General features: G+C 47.9%; 1 protein-coding gene across 22 annotated transcripts in view; it reads right to left on the bottom strand.

The window, feature by feature from the left end:
- Window positions 1-21,526, bottom strand: part of LOC138837441 (protocadherin gamma-C4) — a 219,059-nt gene that overhangs the window by 20,335 nt on the left and 177,198 nt on the right. Inside the window, exon 1 of one of the 22 annotated variants that reach the window (XM_070036231.1) lies at window positions 15,125-17,713. The exons of 19 other annotated variants lie outside the window; for them this stretch is intronic. In XM_070036231.1, the coding sequence (XP_069892332.1) occupies window positions 15,125-17,554 (2,430 nt within the window). In that variant the 5' untranslated portion in view covers window positions 17,555-17,713. Of the gene's footprint in view, window positions 1-3,246; window positions 5,894-7,519; window positions 10,041-15,124; window positions 17,714-21,526 lie in introns of those variants that run through there. 2 more of the 22 variants (XM_070036230.1, XM_070036229.1) reach the window with 2 other exon arrangements.

Here is a 21,526-nt window from a genome sequence, read left to right as displayed (position 1 = left end):
AATGACACCCATTATTTTGTACAATTAATACACACTGATTAAAAGATGAATAGAAGAAAAAACGACTCCAAACTTCTAAGCCAAAATGCAAGAACTGAGCAGTGTCTTCTTAGAACTGCACTGGTGGTGGGGTTGGGAGGGGGGGATGAGGGAGGCAGAGAAGGCCCTCAGAAGTGACAGAGAAGGCTTTTCCACAGAATTCCACCAGTCCTGGAATAAAGTTATTCAGCTCCTCAGCTGGAAACAAAGCCTCCTCTCCAGCAAAATGGCTGCTACTCTGGGTAACCCTTTTCCTGCCAAGTTGTGCAATGACACATTCAGAGGGACACCCCCTCCAGGCCTTGGCTCTCAAGGATCTTTTCCCACAGCTAAATACATTATTAATTTAGGAGTCATGCCAGACTGGGCCTTTGCAGGGCATCCAAGCCCCAGGACACCTCTCACCCTTAGAACTCCATGCCACACAATGGCTTGTGACTGAGGAGAACAAGGCTGCTCTGTCTGGGACAGAGAAAATGGCTGGGAGGGAGCCCAGAAGGATCAAGATCCCACAACCTCTAAGCAGAGCCAACTATGTCTTCAGGGCCCCCAAGGGGCTGATCTGTAGTCATCTCTCACCTGGCCAAATGTGCCAGGGCCCTGCCAGGCACTTAATTTCCAAGTCCCTCTGAGTCTTTCTAGGAGGTGTGTGATCCTATCACACACTGGCACAAGTACACCTATAGCCAAGTCCTCATGGGTTCTGGGGTGTTCTGGTAATTAGTTCTCACACTCATTCCCAGGAGTGAAGTATGAGCATCTCAGATCACACTGGGGAGAAGAAAGCCCTAACACTTCTAGTCACACTAATGGCTCATAGGTGACAGTGCCAGAAGCTTCACTTTTCAGGTACACCCAGAGCTATACCTGATTCCATGGAGAAGGACATAGGGATGTGTAGGCCATAACCACTGTAGTGTGCACACACATGTATCAATCCTGGGGCTTGAACTCAGGGCCTGAGTGCTGTCTCTGAGCTTTTTTGCTCAAGGCTAGCTTTCTACCATTTAAGCCATAGGTCTACTTCCAGCTTTTTGCTGGTTAATTGAAGGTAAGAGTTCATGGACTTTTCTGCCAAGCCTAACTTCAAACCATGATCCTCAGATTTCAGCCTCCTGACTAGCAAGGATTACTGCTGTGAGCCAGGGGAGCTGGTCACTGTATTCTTTTTTTTGGGGGGGGGGGTCTGGTCATGGGGCTTGAACTCTGGGCCTGGGTGCTATCCCTCAGCTCTTCAGCTCAAGGCTAGCACTCTACCACTTGAGCCACAGCACCACTTCCGGCTTTTTTCTTTTTGCTTATGTGGTGCTGAGGAATCGAACCCAGGTCCTCATGCATGCAAGGCAAGTGCTCTACCACTGAGCCACCTTCCCAGCCCTCACTGTATTCTTAAACACAGCAGAATCCATGTGAAGATCATGATGGCAGAAGAGGGAGGTGGGCAAAAACCATGGGTCCAGGTTTGTTCAGTGAGGGCTGATGAGGAGCTCTCAAGACCTTCTTCTACATTTAGGCTCCCTATGGGAAAAGGATGTCAGCTTTCCCCATCCTCGCAGATGCCCACTATCTCTTGCCTCTTTTCCCAGTATTACAAATGCCAGGCCATTCACAGCACACATTTGAGTTCAACACACCTGGGTCAGATGTATTCTCTATCACTTACTCTGAACTTAATCCTAAGTGGCTTGACCTCAATGAAACTAAGTTACAAGGTTGCTAGTACCCATCCAGCATGTGGTAGGAAGAACAAACTAATATCTAGCTCCTTCAAAGAGGTGGTTGGTGGTAAACTTCACCCAATTAGCTATCAGAAGACCCTGAAGACGTTGTGTCAAAATATAGCCTAAGCCTGGCACCAGCCCAAGCAGAAAAGTTCAATTCACCACCAAAAAGCCAGAAGTGGAACTGCGGATCCAGTGATAGAAACAACCCCGCCCCCAACGTCCCCACCCAGGCTTGAGCAAAAAAGCTAAGGGACAGCACCATCTCTGAGCCAGCCAGTCTCAGTGCTGGTATGCAGACACACACAAAAAGCCCATACAGTAGGGACCAGGTGGCGGGATAGATATAATTTAGAATAAAACCTCCTAAGGTTGTGGACACTTGCACTATTATAGTTTCCCCACATATGAGAGTATCTTTGGCCACTAGCAAAGGCTCGTGGTTTTCCATTTGCCAGAAGAAGAAGAAGAAAGTTTCACCAAGAGTCTCTGATACTTTGGTCACCAGGAAAGCCCTGAGCCTACATCACTGGGCACATAGTGTTCATGACAAAGCCAAAACCTATTTCTAGAGGTCCAGAGCCTGGGAAGGGATGGGCTACTGGTGCTACTGGGGTCTCAATCCTATTGAAGCTTGTACACCCACCCAACCCAGACCCTGACTCTCCTTGGCCTATACTGGCTAGGCTTGCCCATCAGTCTGAGGCTTCTAGAAGGAGGGGACTTCCCATTTGCATAGAGCCTCAGGCCCAGCAGGATCCAATGACCTGAGAGTCAGGAAATCCTGCTGGCCCTGGTCTAAAATGCCCAGTGAGCTCCTGCTCCAAGGGCCACCGCAGGCTCAGGCCTTAGGGGCCTGGCTCAGTGCAGGGTGTAGGCAGGGTGGGGAGAAGCTCTAAGTCCTCGATCTGAGCAGTAGAGACCTGGGACGCTCGATCTGAGCAGTAGAGACCTGGGACGCTCGCTCTCCAGGTGAGTACGTCTGGGGATGCTGGGCGTGGGCCCGTGTGCAGCTGGCAGGGGAGGCTGCCCACGCACTCTTGCCCGCAGATGAGGCCGCAAGTGCGGCGGGTGGGGCCCGTGGGTGTGGTCTGCGGGGAGGCCACAGGTGCACCTTCCCGTCAACCACTTCCTCTCCAGGATTGGCTGGGGAAGCCTAGAGAGCGGCGGGGGCACACTGGGGCCAATGCTTAAGAGGATCTGTGACAGTTTCCAGTGGGGACCCTAATCCCTGTAAAAAAAAAATCGCTAGAAATCCCCCAGGAGCTTGGCGGTTCCAGCCTTTCTGGGGGTGCGGGCGGGGTCGGACCCATCTCCCCCGCGCCCACAACCACCATCACAGCTTCTCAGCACTGGGAACCGGGTGGCTTGGCTCACCTCCCCCCACCACTCTGATTCCCGGCGGCGCAGTCGCAGTCGGTTCCCATGGAACCCTCCAGAAGCCGAGCCGGCCCAGGAGGAGTGGATGCACGGTCCAAGCCCTCACCTGGCTCCGCTCCCGCAGTGTATTAGAGCGGGATCGGAAGGTGTCAGGCTCCAGCGCCAGGGCCGAGGGCTGCTGAACGCTGAGGGGCCTGAGGAAAGTGAAGTCACTGCCGTCGGAGGCCGGCGAAAAGCACGTCCTGTAGCAGTGGCTCTGTGAGTCTGTGGGCCGCAGGGTCACCTCCATGTACTTGAGGGTGCCATCTGAGCTCACCTGCAGGTTGGGGCTGGACTGCTTATAGAATTCCCGAGAGGGTGAGTCCTGGCGCCCACAGCACTGGCCCCCGCCCCCCTCCCCATCGGGGTGGCCCCGAAGGCACTTAGCTGACAGGAAGGTGAAGGTGACTAAGGATAAGAGACTGATGGCTGCTAGAGCCACGATGAGGTAAAGGGTAAGGTCTGAGCGCTCGGGAGGGTGTGTGAGGAAGTCACTGGATTTGGGCATTTCCTCAGCATCCTCGTCCTCCAGAACCAGCAGCACCGTGGCTGTAGAGGAGAGCGAAGGGTCTCCATTGTCCCTCACTAGGATCACCACCTGCTGGGTGTCAGAGTCATCCTCCAGCAAGGCTCGGGCTGTGCGCACCTCACCGGTGTGCGCAGACACTAGGAATAGTCCTGGGGCTGTGGACTGTGGCAACAGGGAATAAGAGAGCCACGCATTGTGGCCTGCGTCAGCATCCACGGCTGTCACCTTGGTCACCAAGGAGCCAGCAGGAGCAGAGCGAGGGAGACGCTGGGGGGCTGAGAGTTCCCTGCCAGGCCGGGGGTGCAGCACGGCCGGGGCGTTATCATTCTGGTCAAGGACAAACACATGGAGAGATGTGTTAGCATGCAATGGGGGAGAGCCGGAGTCTCGAACTCCCACCACAATCTGCAGCATCTGCAGTAATTCATAGTCAAAGGTACGCTGGGCAAAGACCCGTCCATCCTCCGGGTTGACATACACAAAGGAGGAGGCTGGCGCTCCTTGAATCTGACTCCCTACAATGGAGTAGGCGAGGCGGGCATTATCCCCAGTATCTGGATCTGAGGCAGCCACAGTGCAGAGAAGGGAGCCAGGAGGTCGGTTTTCTGGGATGTAAGCTGTGTAGAGCTGCTGGATGAAGTGGGGTGCGTTGTCATTTACATCTGAAATGTTGAGTCTGATGGTGAGATGGGTGTGCAGGGGAGGTGAGCCAGCGTCACTGGCCAGCAGCTCAATGATATAATGGGACATGGCCTCACGGTCCAAGGGCTGGCTGGTAAGCAGTGAGTAGTGGTTCTCAGAAGGCTTGATCTGAAATGGCAGGTCTGGAGAGATACCCAGGCTTACTTCACCATTTCTACCTGAGTCTCGGTCCCGCACATTAAACAACCCCACTACTGTTCCCATTGGTGTGCTCTCTGGGACAGGATTGACCAAAGAGGCCAGCAGCACCTCAGGAGCATTGTCATTGACATCTCCTACATCCACTTGAATCACACAGTGGCCCTCCATGGCTGGCTGTCCTTGGTCTCGGGCTCTTGCATGGATTTCATAGAAATTTGACTCCTCAAAGTCTATTGGACCCAATACACGGATTGCTCCACTGCTAGAGTCCAAGCCAAAGAGACTCCGCACTGCCTCAGATGTATGGTCTCCAAAAGAATAGACTAGTTGGCCATTGGTGCCCTCATCTGGATCAGTAGCATTGAGGCGGAGCAGCAATGTGCCCACAGGTGCATTCTCTGGGAGTCCTACACGTAGTACTGACGACTGGAAGGTTGGAGCGTTATCATTGACATCCAACACGGTGACTGAGATAAGGCTGGTCCCTGAGCGGGCTGGGGTACCTCCATCCACAGCAGTGAGCACCAGCTGATGTCTTGCCTGGGCTTCCCGATCTAGCTGCTGCTCTAGCACCAGCTCTGGGAACAGCTTCCCATCTTTTAGGGTCTTCACATTCAGAGAGAAGTGGCTGCTGAGGCTCAGAGTATAAAAACTCACAGTATTAGTACCCACATCAGGGTCCTGGGCACTATCCAGTGGAAATCGTGCCCCAGGTGTAGCAGATTCTGAGATGCGCATCTCTCTCTCAGGAGTGGCAAAGCTTGGGGAGTTGTCATTGAGATCCAGGATCTCTACCTCTACACGGATGAGCTCCAGGGGGTGTTCAGTCACCACCTGCACTGGCAGCAGGCAGCTGGTGCTGGTTCCACATAGGCTCTCTCGGTCAATCTTTTGATTCACTGCCAAAGCACCATTCGTCAAGCTCAGGGAAAAATAGCGCCCATTCTCCTCAGAGCCCAGCCGCAGTCGGCGGTTCAACAGATCTGTCACCCTTAAGCCCAGATCTTGAGCAACATTCCCCACCAGCGTTCCCGGCTCTGACTCCTCCACCACTGAATAACGAAGCTGCCCAGACACCCAACCCCAGCAGCACAAGGACAACATGCACAGCACTTGCCATTTCCCAGCGAGCTGTGGGGGTGTCTTGGGCCCCATGACCCAGAAGTCCCTTCCTGGAGGGTAACTGTGCTGTCCTGTCTCCAAGGCAGACCCAGCTCTTGGGATGCAGAAGCTGAAATCTCTTATGTCTTCTTCTAGCCTCTAAAATTGTCAGAGGTTTGCCTGCCTGCAGCAGTTCTTAGTCACCGAATGGCGGGGGTGGATGGGGGGAAGGCGAGTTAAATATGAGTGGAGCTGGGGAGCTGGAGGAGGAGAGGCGGGCAGGAAGAGCAGATCTCCCACCTCAGCTCTGAGTTTGATTGGCCAAAAAGTCTGTCTGCTCTCAACCAATTATGAAGTCTCTTTAGTCCTGGAAACCTTGGGAACAGGCGCTGAAAATCTGTGTCACAGAAGTCTCCTACCTCCCCACTCATTTCGTGCTACAAGTTGATTCAGCCCCCTTGGCAGCAAAGTTTGACAGCTCAGATGGTGCTCAACAGGGAAGACAAAGTGGTACAAAACTCCTCAGTGTTCTGTCCCAGCAACTTCCTGCATGATTTCAGAAGCTTCCACTACTTTGCTTGAATCAACAAAATTTTGTTCTAGGAGAAACAAAACCTACACATTTCCCTCCCCATTGCCGTCTCCATCCCTTATCCCCACCATGCTGAATCTGATAGGATAAAAGATTTGTTACAACTTTGTGAAATGTTGCCCCAACTCTCCCACAATGCTTTGAAGCACTCTCAGTACCAGCTGATGGTTGTGAGACTTAGCTTTTCTGAGACTGAGGACTCAGAGTATAGAATGAGCATCAGAGGGGCTGGGAAGGTGGCTCAGTGGTAGAGTGCTTGCCTTGCATGCATGAGGCCCCTTTTTCTGCATAAGCAGAAAAAGCCGGAAGTAGTGCTGTGGCTCAAGTGGTAGGGCACTGGCCTTGAGCTGAAGAGCTGAGGGACAGCGCCCAGGCCCAGAGTTCAGGTCCCAGGACCAGAAAAAAAAAAAAAAAAAAAGAATGAGCATCAGAGTTGTGAGAAAGGGAACATTTCTGGGGCTAATCTAGGTTACCCAGGAGAGTGGTTTCTTGCTTTTATGATTTCACCAAACTCAAGACTCTATTTAGAGACTCCCAGAATGGCTGTCTATGACTTCCTGTAAATAAATTTTCTGATTTTGAGTTCACTTACCACTTTTCCCCAAAGAGGTCAGGAAAATACCCTGCTTCCAACTCTACTAAATCTAGTTCAAATCCCTGTAGGGGCTTGATCAAGAGTCCTAAAGATAGAGACTAAAAGTTTTTTTGCTATCACTTTGATTTGTACCTTCCTTCTTCCTTGGTTTTCTCCTCTTTTGGCTCTCTGCTATGCTCCAAATACAGTTCCTTTCACTGTGGGCCAGGGAGTATTAGATAGTATGGAACAAAGATTTTAGTCTTCCCCCAATCTCCCTGGGAAATGGTAACACGGAGTTAGGGTTCACCAGAACCTAACTCCCTCATTCAGAAAGAATAGCCTGGGTATAGGCAATTGCCCATGCACCCCACCCTTGTGCATTACAGCCTTCTGTGCTCCACTCTGCATTACCATGCTTCTATACAACAGCCTGGTTTTTGAGCAACAATTGCTTTCATGCCTTACTGTTAGATACAGGCATAACCCACCCCCAAATGCTATAACAGTCCTGGTTATGCCACAAAACACTTGTAAAGCACAGCATCTACCATATAATTATTCAAATAGTAACTACTCACAAAAATGGTGCCGTCACCATGTGGTCTCACAGGGAGGCCAGTAGTCTCTGGGATGTGGCCCAGCCATATGCCTGGATCAGAACAACCCTCAAGCACTGACTGAGCCCACCAGGGTCTCACCTCTAGCCCATAGAGAAGATCAGAGGGTGGACAGCTTGGGCGAACAGGTTCCCCTGCCATAGGTGCACTGGGTGACTTCACCATCATGAAGCTATCACTCCGAGTGGGTGCAGAAGCCAAGGGTGTACAGCCATGAGAGTGGCCTCCCACATCCACAAACTTGATAGGATCATCTGACCCTAGCTGGATTCGGAGAATCCCATTGGAAGGAGGAAGTCCCTCCCTCCTTCGAGATCTGGTGAGACAGGCACAAGTGCCAGCAGGAAAGCATGTTACTCCGCAGGCAGCCCCACGCAGACACTTAGAGAGTAGCACCACAAATGAGCCAAAGGAGACAAAGCAAATCGCCACTAGGGACACAGCTAAGTAGAGGGTCAGGCGGGACTCTCCTTCCCTTGGAGCTGAAGATTCTCGAAGATCTGGGACAATTGGATGGGTGTCTTCCTCTAAGGACACTAGGAGAGTAACAGAGGTAGACAGTGGTGGGCTACCACTGTCTTTCACCACAATGACCAGTTTTTGTGGTGGGAGGTCAGCTGGGATGGGAACAGCTGTCCGCACCTCCCCAGCATATCTAGACACTGCAAACAAGCTGGGATCTGGGGCCTCCAGAAGCTGATAGGAGACCCAAGCATTGTAACCTGAATCCAAGTCCACAGCAGTCACCTTTGTGACTAGGTGACCAGCACCAACTGATGGGGGCAGTGCTTGGGGACATAAGGAGCCAGGCCTGGCCCTAGGGCGGAGCACAGCTGGGGCATTGTCATTGAGGTCCAGCACAAATAGCCGAACTGTCACAGTGCTGCTAAGAGGTGGGTTGCCTCTGTCCCGGGCTTGAACTTCAAACTGCAGTGTCTGTGTTTGCTCATAGTCAAATGATCGAGTTGCGTGAACAGCTCCTGTCTGGGGGTTCAGAGAGATGAAAGAAGAAGCTGACACATCTCGATTTCTAGGCTCTAAGAGAGAATAGGAAATGAGCGCATTCAAGCCAGAGTCTGGGTCAGAGGCTGCAAGGGAGCAAAGCAGGTCCCCAGGGCGATTGTTCTCAGGAACAAACACCTCATGTGACCTCTGGAAGAAAGAGGGTGGGTTATCATTCACATCTGAAATGTTGAGGAAAATAGTCCTGTGGGTACTCAGAGGAGGGTTCCCAGCATCTGAAGCAGTGACCATGATGTCATAACTGGATTTAGCCTCCCGGTCCAGGGGCCCAGCAGTTACGAGGGAGAATTGGTTCCTGAAGGCAGACTTGAGGGCAAATGGCAAGTGGTCGGGAATACGCAGACTCACATCTCCATTTGACCCCGAGTCGGGATCCTGCACACTGATGAGTGCCACCACAGTGCCAGGTTCTGCGCTCTCTGGGAGAGTCCCAAGCTCCGAGGTGACGGTGATGTGGGGGGCGTTGTCGTTTACATCCAGGAGGTCCACCCTCAGGCTACAATGTTGCTCCATGGCTGGTGAGCCTCCATCACGCGCCCGCACATCAAATTCATAGTAATTCTCGCTCTCAAAGTCTAGGGGCCCCTGAAGGGTCAGCTTCCCAGTAGTGGGATGCAGGCTAAAAAGGTTCCTCACACGATCAGGGGTGTGACCACTGAAAGAAAAGGTGACGTTACCACTAGGACCCAGGTCTGGGTCAGAGGCATTGAGCTGGATGAGCACCATGCCCGCTGGCGCGCTCTCTAACACGCTGATCCTGTAGCTGGGTTGCTGGAAGGCCGGGGCGTTGTCGTTTACATCCAGAACCGATACCCGGAGCTCCGCTGTGCCAGATCTAGGGGGGTTCCCTCCATCCACAGCGGTCAGCACTAGGCGGTAGTCCGATTGCTTCTCCCGATCCAAAGGCTTCTCCAGGAGCAGCTCTGGTACCAGGCTGCCGTCGCTGCGCTTCTTGACATCCAGTGCAAAATGCTCATTGGAGCTTAGTCTATAGCTGCTAATGGAATTGCTTCCCACATCTGCATCCTGAGCCTTTTCCAAGGGGAAACGCTGTCCTGGAGGAGCTGCCTCCCCGATTTCCAAGTCCAACTGCTGCCGCGGAAATCGGGGGGCGTGATCATTCACATCTACGATCTCTACCTCGGCTCGGTACATTTCCAAAGGCCCTTCGGTTACAAACTCCAGGGGCACGATGCAGCTGGCGCTGAGCCCACACAGTGCCTCTCGATCGATTGGATTCTTGATGAGCAGGGCACCGCTGTCCAAATCCACCCGAAAGTGTCTTTGGTTCACCTCTCCAGCGACCTGCAGCCTGCGAGCTGACAGACTCTCTGTATCCAGCAGGAAATCTTGGGCGACATTCCCTACAAAAGTCCCTTCCTGTGACTCCTCTGGGACTGGGTAGCGGATCTGCCCACAAACGTAACCCAGGTGGCAAAAGAAGAACAAAAGGGTAGCCTCACGCCAGATCTCTACCCAGCTTCTCACCTTGCGGAGCATTGCTGCCATCCGCCAAGTCCTACTTGGTCCTGAGAAGCCGAAGAAGCCGACCCGCCCCAAACAGCCACAGCAGCTGGAGACACCTATCTCCCTTTCCCCGCGCTAGCTCTGGCGCGGCTCAGCCGGCACCGCAAGGGTTACGCGCCGTTTTTTGCTGGTGGCGGGGTAGATTTGTCTGCCTTTCACCATCCGATTGGCAGACAGCAGTTCCTGGGCTCGACCAATAGGCTGAGCAGAGAACGTCCCAATAGCAGTAGGGTTAATGCGTCGCAGCATTGGAAGAAAAAAAAAAAAACCAAAAATATAATAAAATAAGATTAAACCTAAACCGATCTTTTTCACCGTCTTCCCTATCAACTGCCATTTCTTCCCACGGATCATTACCTCTGTGAGAAGAGGCAGACAATATATATGTATATTATATATTTATTTATATTTAACACACCAACTCACCCCGCCCCTTTCAGTGGAGAAAACAGCGACTGCCTGAGCCCTAGCAACCTCAGCCCACAGCGTGAGTGGCCATTTGAGACTGGTCACTTTGTTCAAGCCTGTGTTGTCATCAACAGATACTCCAAAGGAGTAGCTTCTGTCTCTGACTGATTGTATTAGAGCAATAGCTAATTAGAAGCACCGCCATATACCCCAAACTCTGCCCCTTTGCAGATTATTTCTTCGCAGAAAAGGCTCACACGTTAATGTAGCCAATTAAATTTATGCAGCACGTGTTTTGATTGTAACAGGAGGCACAGCCGGAAACCAAACATCTCTTAATCAGGCATTTGTTAGGGAAACACTAAATTTACCATTCATTGATTTCAAGGGCAGTCTGGAAGCAGGGTGGTGGAAGACAGAAGGAGATGTTCCAAAAAAAAACTGTAAATGTGTGGCTGGGAGGTGCTGAGGGCTAGGTTTCTTAACCTGGCCAAATGCTAATGTTCACAGATTGAACAAGCTTTCTTGAAAGCCGGGGATCAACTACCCAAGGCATTGTTGTCAACAAATCCTCTTTATTTGACACTAAGGTATTCTAGATGTGTTGTTAATTGCCAACAGAGACCATTTCAAAAGAATCTGCTTTTCACTTAGCCCCAGGGGACCTTTTGTAACTGGAAACCAGATCTCACCCCACCCCCACTCTTATCCGGACCTCCTAGCAATGCATACTACCTTGCATTGGTGCAGAAACCCAGCACATTTTACCCTGTAGAAACCTGAAAGCTGTAATCTGAATGTCAAACACATTAAAGCACTGAGAAAGAGAAAAATCCAGGCTGAACTGAGCATGAGATATGTTAATTCATCCAAATTCAAACCTAGGCTACCACTGGCTGCCAAAACCAGGAGCAAAAACTGATGTTTTTATCCTCCTACAACACCCCCCCCCAACCCCTGCCCCCAAACCTTTGCTCTTCAGGAATGTCCTTGTGTCTATAGTGAAGCCAACAATCAACATTACAGTTTCAACATTACAGTTTCATTCTGAGTTCTCATTCAAAACAGAACACCACTCCCATAAACAACAATAACATCAACAACAAAACCCAGTATACCCTCTCTCCCACGACTGAGGTGCACATCATCCTGACCTAACAAAGTGCTTATGACAGAATTCACTATGTGAATGGCACCATTACTTGGCTGCCTTAGCCAGAATGATAGAACAGATGTCCACTCAAGGGTGGACTCTTCCTGTTCTTTGCTTCCTATATCATACCAATCACCAAGTCCTAATGATTTAATTGTAGTCATTTTCCTCCATCTGCATTGACACTGCTGGCCCAAGCATTTATCAGTCTTCTCAAATACTGCAACAGCCACCTGACAGGTCTCTGTCTCCAACCACAACTGTCTCCAATCCATTTCACTTTTGGCTGCCAGAATAATCTCTACAACAAACAAGAAAAACCCTGCCTACTTGCTTCACTTTATAAGAGGTGAAGACTTGCAAAGATCACACTTCAAGCTCAGCAGTAGTGAGATACCTTTATTTCTCTGCCTGATATTTCCTGCAAAAGCCCCTCACTGACCTCCTTTCCATAAGCTACTACTCAACCTTTAGCTCTTAGCTCAAGCATCATACCTCCTCTATGAAGTCCTCCCGACTGCCCCAAACTCTGGGTGTTTCCTACCCTTTGCTACTTATAGAATGCAGACCTTCATTATTTTATCTTTTTGCACATGTCTCCCACATAGAACCCTGTGAACTAATAAGTGCAGGAGACTGTCTTTTCACCTTTTACAGTGTCTAGCCACAGGGATGTTAATAATGACGCAAGTATGTTGGTATTGTCATTTGTCACCTCAACAAATGCTTATTAAATATTTACAAAGTAGGTGTTTACTTTCTGATGAGAAACTTGAAATTCAGAGAGGTTAAGAGACTTGTATAAAGTTAAACAACTAGTATGTGCAGTATTTACTTCTACTTGCAACTTTACACTACAAACACAGGCTGCTTTACTAGAATTGAAGCATTATACAGTTTTTGTCCCACATGTCCTCCACTTGAGGTTTGTTTCTGTTTTGTTTTGGTTTGGTTTTTTGTTGGTTGTGGGGCCTGAACTCTGGGTCTGGGAGCTGTCCCTCAGCTCTTCAGCTCAAGAATAATGCTCTACCAGTTGAGCCACAGGGCCACTTCTGGCTTTCTCCGCTTATGTGGTGCTGGCGAATAGAACCCAGGGCCTCCTGCATGCAAGGTGAGCACTCTACCACTGAGTTACCTTCCTATTCCCTAGTTTTTTGTGTGTTAATAAAGTGGTTAACCCATATCTACATTTAAAAAGCAGTTTTATTGAGACTTAATTGATGGACCATACAGTTCCACCTAACTGTATGATTAGAGGGTTTTCAGTAGTATATTCACCTATACTGAACGGATACAATCACTGGTTACAGATGATTTTAATGATCTAATTATAGAATGTTTTTCACCTCTGAAAAAACCAACTATTCAGTTCTAGATTTTTAAAGGACAGTTGCCCAAGTGCTAGTGGTTTAGGAAGATTTTCTGTTTCAGTGACTGAAATACCATCTTATGTCTTTCTTAGTATAATCTCCTAAAGCTAGCTACTATTCTGCCATACTTTAAAATTGGGGAAATTATAGTCCAGTGTTTTTGTTTTTGTTTTTTTTTTTTGGTCCAGTCTTGGGACCTGAACTCTGGGCCTTGGCGCTGTCCTGAGGGACACTTGAGGTTTGTTTTTGTTTTGTTTTGGTTTGGTTTTTTGTTGGTTGTGGGGCCTGAACTCTGGGTCTGGGAGCTGTCCCTCAGCTCTTCAGCTCAAGGCTAGCGCTCTACCACTTGAGCCACAGTGCCACTTCCAGCTTTATTTTTTGCTTACGTGGTGCTGAGGAATCGAACCCAGGGCCTCATGCATGCAGGGCAACCACTCTACCACTGAGCCACCTTCCCAGCCCCTAGTCCATTGTTTTTAAGTTGGGCCTGGTCTAATACAGCTGGCATCCAGTTCTGTAAACACTAGAATGACCTTTGCTACAGAAATATGCTAAATGATGGACTTGAAGACAGTGGTTTTCAAATTTTTCTCTAATTAGGATCAACTAGGGATCTATGAAAAGTACTGATACTTGTCCCACTCCCAGAAATTGTGCTTAAACTACTCTGGGGTACTGCCTGAGATTCAGGTTTGTACAATAGCAACTAAGTTCCAGAACATGGCTCCAGGGAAAATAGCAGTTTCTAGAATGACCACAAAAGCAATTCTATCTGGCTTTCATCCTTCCTTAGCTTTTCCCTATGAACTTCTACTTCATTACCTTAGGCTGTCTTCATGTCAAGGTGTGTTTACTGGACAAAGAACTAATAAGTAATAATAGTAATAAATAATAAATAATCATGATATGCCAGATACTGTGCTAAATACCTTGAATATAGTATGTAATGCAGTAGTACTATAAAAGTCATGATGTTCTCTTTTTGCCTATGGGAAAGTGTCTTACAAAGGAGATAGAGAGAAGTGCTTAAAGACTGCCAAATGGAACATTCCATAGCAGTAACTCACTTAGCAACAAAATAACAGAGTTTTCACCACAATTAAGAGTATGTGTAGGTTTCTTTCCAAAGTACAGGCCTTGCCAAGGCATTCTGAATGAAATATACTTTTCTAAGGAAATGAATATATCTATTTTTACATTATGTCTGAATAACACTAGAGGTCCATTTATAGTTTCTTTTGGGCTGTCTAGATTATTTACTTTTGTGCCATCCTGGGGCTTGGACTCAGGGCCTGAGCACTGTCCTTGAGCATTTTGCTCAAGGCTGGTCCTCTACAACTTGAGCCACAATCAACAGCTCCACTTTTGTCTTTTTTTTTTTTTTTTTTGGTAGTTACTGAAGATAAGATAGTCACAGACTTCCCTGCCCAGGTGGCATTGAACTACAATCCTCAGATCTCAGCTTCCTGAGAAGCTAGGATTATAGGCCTGAGACATCGGCATCTGGCTTTTTTTTTAAATAAAATTTTTACTTTTATAATTTAAAATAGTTGCATTTAGGTTTGGGGATTATAGTTAGTTGAAATTTTTTCTTCATATGTTTCTGTATTTTCCAAATCTTCTACAATGCTCATCCATTGCTGTTATAAAAAAATTCTGTAAGTAACATGCCCATTAATTATTTCTCATAGTGTGCCTGAAATAAATGTGAAGAGTATCCAGATTTATTTTATTCATAGGAAATTATCTGGAAATGAGACAGAGGACTTGTGTCGGCAGAGGAAAGTTATTTTAAAAACATTCATTTTGAGAAAGAAGCAGTAAATTGGAGGTAATTTTTAATATTCCCAGTAGCTGCCATGAATTAGATATTTGTAATAATTCATTTCCAAAGCAAATGATAGAAAGCTCAACTCTGTTGAGATCTTGAGTTAAGCTCAAGTTTACCTTTGGCAAGATTGGTTGCTTGTGATGCAAATAAGTGCTGAAGTACGAACTGAGTCTACAAGTGAATTAAGTAACTTCACCCTGAAATAAGACCTCAAATCTAGCGGCCACCCTCCTTCCAGAGGCATCTAGTTTGATATAGGAGATACCAGGTGAAAGCCTTGATGCATCAACATTAAACAGCTCAGAACCTTACAGAAAGTGGGGCAGGAATCAACCAGCATTAAAACATTTCAGGGATGACTTGCTAACTCTTACCTGTCCAGGAGGGGAGCTCTCTTCACCCAACACCTGCCTATAGAATACAGGATCACAGCTCCTTAGCGTATTCTGGCGGCTGGCCAGTGGGCTGGCTGCACCAGGTTTCTTCAGCAGGGAAAGGCTGCGGCGCGAGTCCGTGGTCAGATACACCTGCTGGTAAAGGTGCGGCGACATCAGACCTCCCCGCACGGCGTCCGCGTGTAAGGAGGGCCCTGGTGTTCGGTACAGGGAACTCACCGGGGTTCGGTACAGGTCCCTAGACTGCTTCCACTTGTAAACTTTGAATATGATCACCCCCAACACTGTGACTGTGAACCCCACGGAGACCAGGATTAGAGAAAGAAGTAGATAAAAGGTGAGGTTTTTATTCTGCTCTCGGGGGACAGAGCCAGAAGGGAACTCGGCCAGGGCTTCAGGAGATTCCTCCATCACTGACACAGTTAGGGTAGCTGTGGTGGACAGTGGTGGCTTTCCATTGTCTGAGATCAAGACTGTGAGAATCTGCCTAGGAGAATCTGTGTCTTGTACTGGGCGCACAGTGCTGATTTGACCTGTGTGGAGCCCCACGGCAAAAAGGCTCTGGTTGGGGGCTCCCAAGAGACTATAGGAGAGCCAGGAGTTGTGTCCCGCATCTGCATCCCAGCCTACCACCCTCGAGACCACGTGGCCTGCAGCTGTACCTCGAGGCAGTATCTCCACTGAATTCTGGCCTGGCCGGGGGTATAGGACCTGGGGGGCGTTGTCATTGCGGTCAGTAACAAATATGTTCACGCTGATGTTGGTGGCCAGGACTGGGGTGCCCCCGTCGTTGATGTGAGCTGTTAATTCGAACTCCCGCCGGTCTTCGTAGTCCAGGGGCATTAAGGTTGACAAGATGCCACTGTCACGATTGATCGTGAAATAGCGGCCCACTAATCCGGTTTCGGCTCCTTGTTCTAAAAGAAAGAAGGAAAGGCGTGCATTGTGGGGGGCGTCGGGGTCCCAGACGCTCAGATTTAGGATGGGAACTCCAGGGAGGTTGTTTTCCTCCACGTAAACGTCGTAGGAAGACTGGGAAGACTGGGGAGGGTTGTCGTTGATGTCAGACACTTGGACAAGCACTGTCGTAAGGGCTGAGAGGGAAGGGGATCCCGCGTCTCGAGCCGTGATGCTGAGGTTATATTCAGGCACGGTCTCCCGGTCAAGCACTGCACTGGTTTTCAGAGTGAAGTAATTCTTGAGGGAAGAAGTAAGGCTGAAAGGGAGACCTGATGGAACCTCGCAAGTCACCAATCCGTTCTCGCCGGTGTCCAAATCGGTGACACTGAGCAAAGCGATGACAGTCCCCAGAGGGGCATCCTCAGGGACTGGGCTGTACACGGAGGTGACCGTGATCTCAGGGGCATTGTCGTTCACGTCCACAACCTCGACCAACACTTTGCAATGTGCTCCTTCGGGATTGGAGCCTTTGTCTTTGGCCTGGATGTAAATCTCATGGAGTTTTGTGTCCTCGAAGTCCAGCCGGCCCTTGATTGTCAGCACGCCGGTCACCAGGTCTAAGGCGAATAGTTCCCGCACGCCAGCTCGGTTGTGGCTGCCGAAGGAGTAAACTATTTCCCCGTTGAGGCCTTCATCCAGATCCGTCGCGTGGACCTGCGCCACGCGAGTTCCGGGGGACGCATCCTCCAAGACGCGCGCCCGGTACAAGGACTGGTTGAAGGCGGGCGCATTGTCATTCGCGTCCAGCACTGTGATGTGAATCGGAAGGATGGCGGAGCGAGCGGGGGTTCCTCCGTCCAACGCCGTCAGCACCAAGTGGAGACTTGATTCTCGTTCCCGGTCCAGGGCGCGCTCCAGGACCAGCTCTGCGTACTTGGTGCTGTCCTCCCGCGTCTGTACCCGAAGCGCAAAGTACTCATTGTGGCTCAGCTCATAGGTTTGTAAAGAGTTGCTTCCCACATCGGGATCGTGCGCGCTCTCGAGCGGAAAGCGCGTCCCCGGCGCCATGGCCTCGCTAATCTCCAATTTCATTTCCCCGGTGGGGAAGGAGGGATTGTTGTCGTTGATGTCCTGAATCACCACTTCCGCGCTGAACAGCTCCAGCGGGTTCTCCACCACCAACTCCAGAGTTACAGTACAGGAGGGCAGTGTCCCACACAGCTTCTCCCGGTCGAGACGGTCGTTCACGAACATCTCCCCGGTCTCCCAGTTCACCTCAAAGAATCTATGGCTCGCCCCGGACACCACCCGGAGCCTGCGGGTTGACAGGCTGTCCAGATCCAAACCCAGGTCCGTGACCACGTTCCCCACAGTGAAGCCTTTCTCCCTCTCCTCCAGAATCTCATAGCGAATGACGGTGGAAGCCTTGTTCAAGGCAGCCAGCAGAAGCAAAACTCCCACCGCTCTCCGGGTGCTTACCAGTCCGCTCCAGCAGGCCGCTGGGACCATCTCACTTCAAAGGCAGTTCCTCTCTTCGCGGGGTCCCGATCGTCCCGACGGGTTCTCGGAGAAACTTTCAGCGGGTTAGCGCTAGGGCGCTGGGCGCGGAGTCGGACATGGCTTTCTGACTGCCGCTGATTTGCTCGCCGGCTGTTCAGTCTCTGCCTCATCCCGGGGCGCCGAAAGGGGACGGGCCCGGGCCAGATCTCCAGCGTCTTCATTGGCCGACAGCGGCACACAGAGTCCCAGCCAATAACTGCACGAAGAATGCGCTAGCGCCGGGCACTTTGAGCAGGACACGCGCTAGCGCCAGGAACTTCACTTTCCTTTGGCTGCGTTCCAGAGTTTCCGGCCAAAGCGCCTTGCCAGTGATTTGTGAAAGGGGGGGAACCTACCTCAGCCTGGAAAGCCAGCAGCGGGGCGAGGAAGCGGGGCTTCTGCAGCTCTCCCCGCCAAATCAGAGCCTATTAAACACTTTAATCGCTCTCCCTGATCACAAGCAGAGGGATCAAACAAAACCGAAACGACACCACACTGTCTGGAAACACACCAACAAACCTGATTTGTTGGGTGGACAGACAAGCAGCAGAACCCTACTTGTAAGGAGGGATTAGCATTTTTGTGGGGATGTTAATAACTTCAGTTTTATAGGTCGAGATGTTAGAGCTCGCTTAGCAGTGTGGGGCTCTGGGTTCTGTCATCAGAGCCCTCCTTAGACCAATGCTTATCTGCCTCCAAATGAGATGTAGAATTTCCTGTCATTTCATCAGTAGAGCAAATCAATAGTAGCTACTGTCTGCTGGGTTTAGCTTTGTCTTAGATTTTAAAATGAAAGCCATACTGTTTTTTTTTAAACGGGATGTTATTGTTTAGATTCGTTTTAGTAAGAATCAGGAAGCAACATGACATTTCCCTATGCCATCTTTCCCAGGGAACACAACTGTTACCCTTTACTTGATTAATAATTTTTTGAGATCATTGAGAAGAAGTTACTAAGAAAGAACAACTTTCCCAGGGAAGGAGGGAGGGAAGGAGAGACAGAGAGAGAGAGAGAGAGAGAGAGACAGAGAGAGAGAGAGAGAGAGACAGAGACAGAGACAGAGACAGAGACAGAGACAGAGAGACAGAGACAGAGAGACAGAGAGACAGAGACAGAGACAAAGACAGACATAAAACAGAGACAGAGAGACAGAGAGATAGACCATCAAGGCAGGAGCCAAGCCCCCTGGCTTCCATACCACCCAAGATTGATTGATTGAAATCAAATAGCAAAGCTATTCCTAGAATAAAGACTCCTGAGTTTTCTGTATTTGGGATTATAATCAGCAAACAAAACAGCAATGTTTAGAATAATGAATAACAATAAAATAATCCAGAGATGAATCCCATGTCTTGGACAAAAAACTAACCTTTAAGGATTCCCAGATTTCTATTCTATTAAATAGATTAAGCAGGTGAATAAATATCTAGTACAGAGTGTCAATTAATAATGCAAACCATCCTATTAGATACAAAATGTAGAGTTTTAGAGCCTCATACTCTTCCTGTGTTCTTGTCTTGGGCATCATTTTGGCTGCAGGTAGTTCTTTCTGAACAGCAACTCAACCTTAGTTGTACCAAATATATGTGTGTGTGTGTGTAAATATCACATATAGACAAACATGACATATATATGAAATATATATCTAAATAGGATATTTCCTAATGAAATGAAAAAGTATTTATGACCTGTCCCTTCATGTCCTTAATTTTAATTCACTTTTTAAATCCCTGGTTTTAATTTCAACTCAAGTTGACAATTGACCAGACTACCAAGAAGTGTAATAAGCTGTCTTCTAAGACAGACAATATTAGAATTTAGAATATAGACTATAGCTTAATCATTTGCTACACAAACACTAAGAACCAAGGAATAGGTAGGCTTGCAGAACTTGTCAGAATGAAAGAATGATCTACTATAGATACATTGATTCAGAATTTGCATTTAACAAAATATCTGAGTGATTTGAAGATATGTTAAAATTTGAAAAAAATGACAACCATTAATCAGTGGGTTATTTGCAAGTAATACTGATTTTACATTTTTAATATTATTTTTAAAAATAAATATTGTACAAAGTAGAGGGGTTCATTATAATATTGCCATATATACATATATTGTACTGTGATTGTATTTGCCACCTATTGTATTACTATTTTTAATTCCCCCTTTTTCATCTACCTCTGCCCTTTGTGTGCCAGTTTTGGGGTTTGAACTCAAAGTCTGAGTGCTGACTCTGAGCTTTTATCCTCAAGGCTAGTACTCTACTACTTGAGACACAAGTGGTAGAACAAACTGGTGGCTAATTGGAGATAAAATCTCACAGACTTTCCTGCCCCGCCTGGCTATAAACTGTGATTCTCAGATCTCATCCTCCTGTGTAGCTTGAATTATAGGCATGAGCCACCAGTGCCCAACAAATTAATGGTACCTTCCCTCTCTTATTTTTTTTACAATTATAATGGGTTTCATTATGCAATTTTCATACATGAATACAATATATTTTGATCATATTCATCTTTCTATCACCCTCTCTTTTAATGTAGCAATATTTATGCCAACATCATAAAAACCAAACAATAAAATCTATTTATATGTATTATTTTCTCTAGGAGTAAGCATATTTTGAAGACATATTCATTTACACTTTTTGTTTGTCTGTGCTGAGGATTGAACCCAAGGCTTCATGAATGCTAGGCAAGTGTTTTACTAGTGAGCTACACCCTAGCCCACAGATTGATCCATTCACTCGTTTTGTGTGTGTGTGTGTGTGTGTGTGTGTGTGCGCGCGCGCGCGCGCTATTCATAAGGCTTGAACTCAGGCCCTTGGGTGCTCTCACTGAGCTTGTTTGCTCAAGGCTAGCACTCTACTACTTGAGTCACTGTTCCACTTTTGGCTTTTTAGTGGTTAAATGGAGATAAAAGTCTCACTTTCCTGCCCCCCCAGCTGGCTTTTAACTACTATTCTTAGAATTCAGCTAAGATTACAGGTGTGAGCCACTGGTACCTGACTTATTCACTTTTTTAAGCTGTCAGCAGAATTAATGAACTTAACCTTAATGATCTGAAGAGAGAATATTGCTTGATAAAGAGACAAGGTGTAACAACTTGATATATCCCTGTCTAAAGGAAATGGAAGTTTAGTAAACAGGATCAACACTGTTTTTTTGTTTCTTTTGATAACTTCGCTGTTTTATAATTGTAAGCGACCTTCTGACTAATAAGATATAGAAAAAAATTAATATAATTTTAAAATAGAAAGTGCACATATTACAAGGTCAGAAGTGAGGCCCGTGTGTCAAAAACCTTCTAGTTCTAATACTGACAATTACACTTAGTAGCTGCTTAACCATGGAACTTTTCTTTATCTTTTAAAATCATTACAGTGCTGGGGATTGACTCAAAGGCCTTATGCATACTGGGTAAGCACTGTAAGAGTAAGCTAACACCCTGAGGCACCCAAACTTTTCTTTTTGTCTTTTTTATTTTTAAACAAAATGATTATAAATGATTATATTATAAATAAAACAATGACATTGCTCATTGATATAGCCACAACCATCTCAATCACTTCCAAAATATTTTAACAGTTTTCAACATACCATACACAATTCAAAAGTAATTCAAGAATTTTTCATAAATTTATACACTCATGTAACAAACTCCATGATCCAGTTTTAAAATACTACCCCGACTCCCAAATTTTCCTCATGATGGGTCTATACAATCAATCACTCCTCCTACTCCGCTCTCAGGCAACCCTGATTTACTAGGTGGTTTTGTAACTCCTCTCCTCTCCCTCTCCTTTTCCCTTCTCCCCTCTTTCCCCCTCCTCTCTCTCTCATTAGGGATTGAATCCAGAACCTCACAAAAACTAGGCAAATGCTTTACCACTGAGTTACACCCCAAGTCCCATGATTTTTCCTCTATGATTCTATTGA

Source organism: Dipodomys merriami, unplaced genomic scaffold (genome assembly GCF_024711535.1).
Source record: "Dipodomys merriami isolate MVZ:Mamm:240054 unplaced genomic scaffold, mDipMer1.0.p SCAF_27, whole genome shotgun sequence".
In the NCBI taxonomy this organism is placed as follows: domain Eukaryota; kingdom Metazoa; phylum Chordata; class Mammalia; order Rodentia; family Heteromyidae; genus Dipodomys; species Dipodomys merriami.
This window is presented reverse-complemented; position numbering and strand designations above follow the sequence as displayed.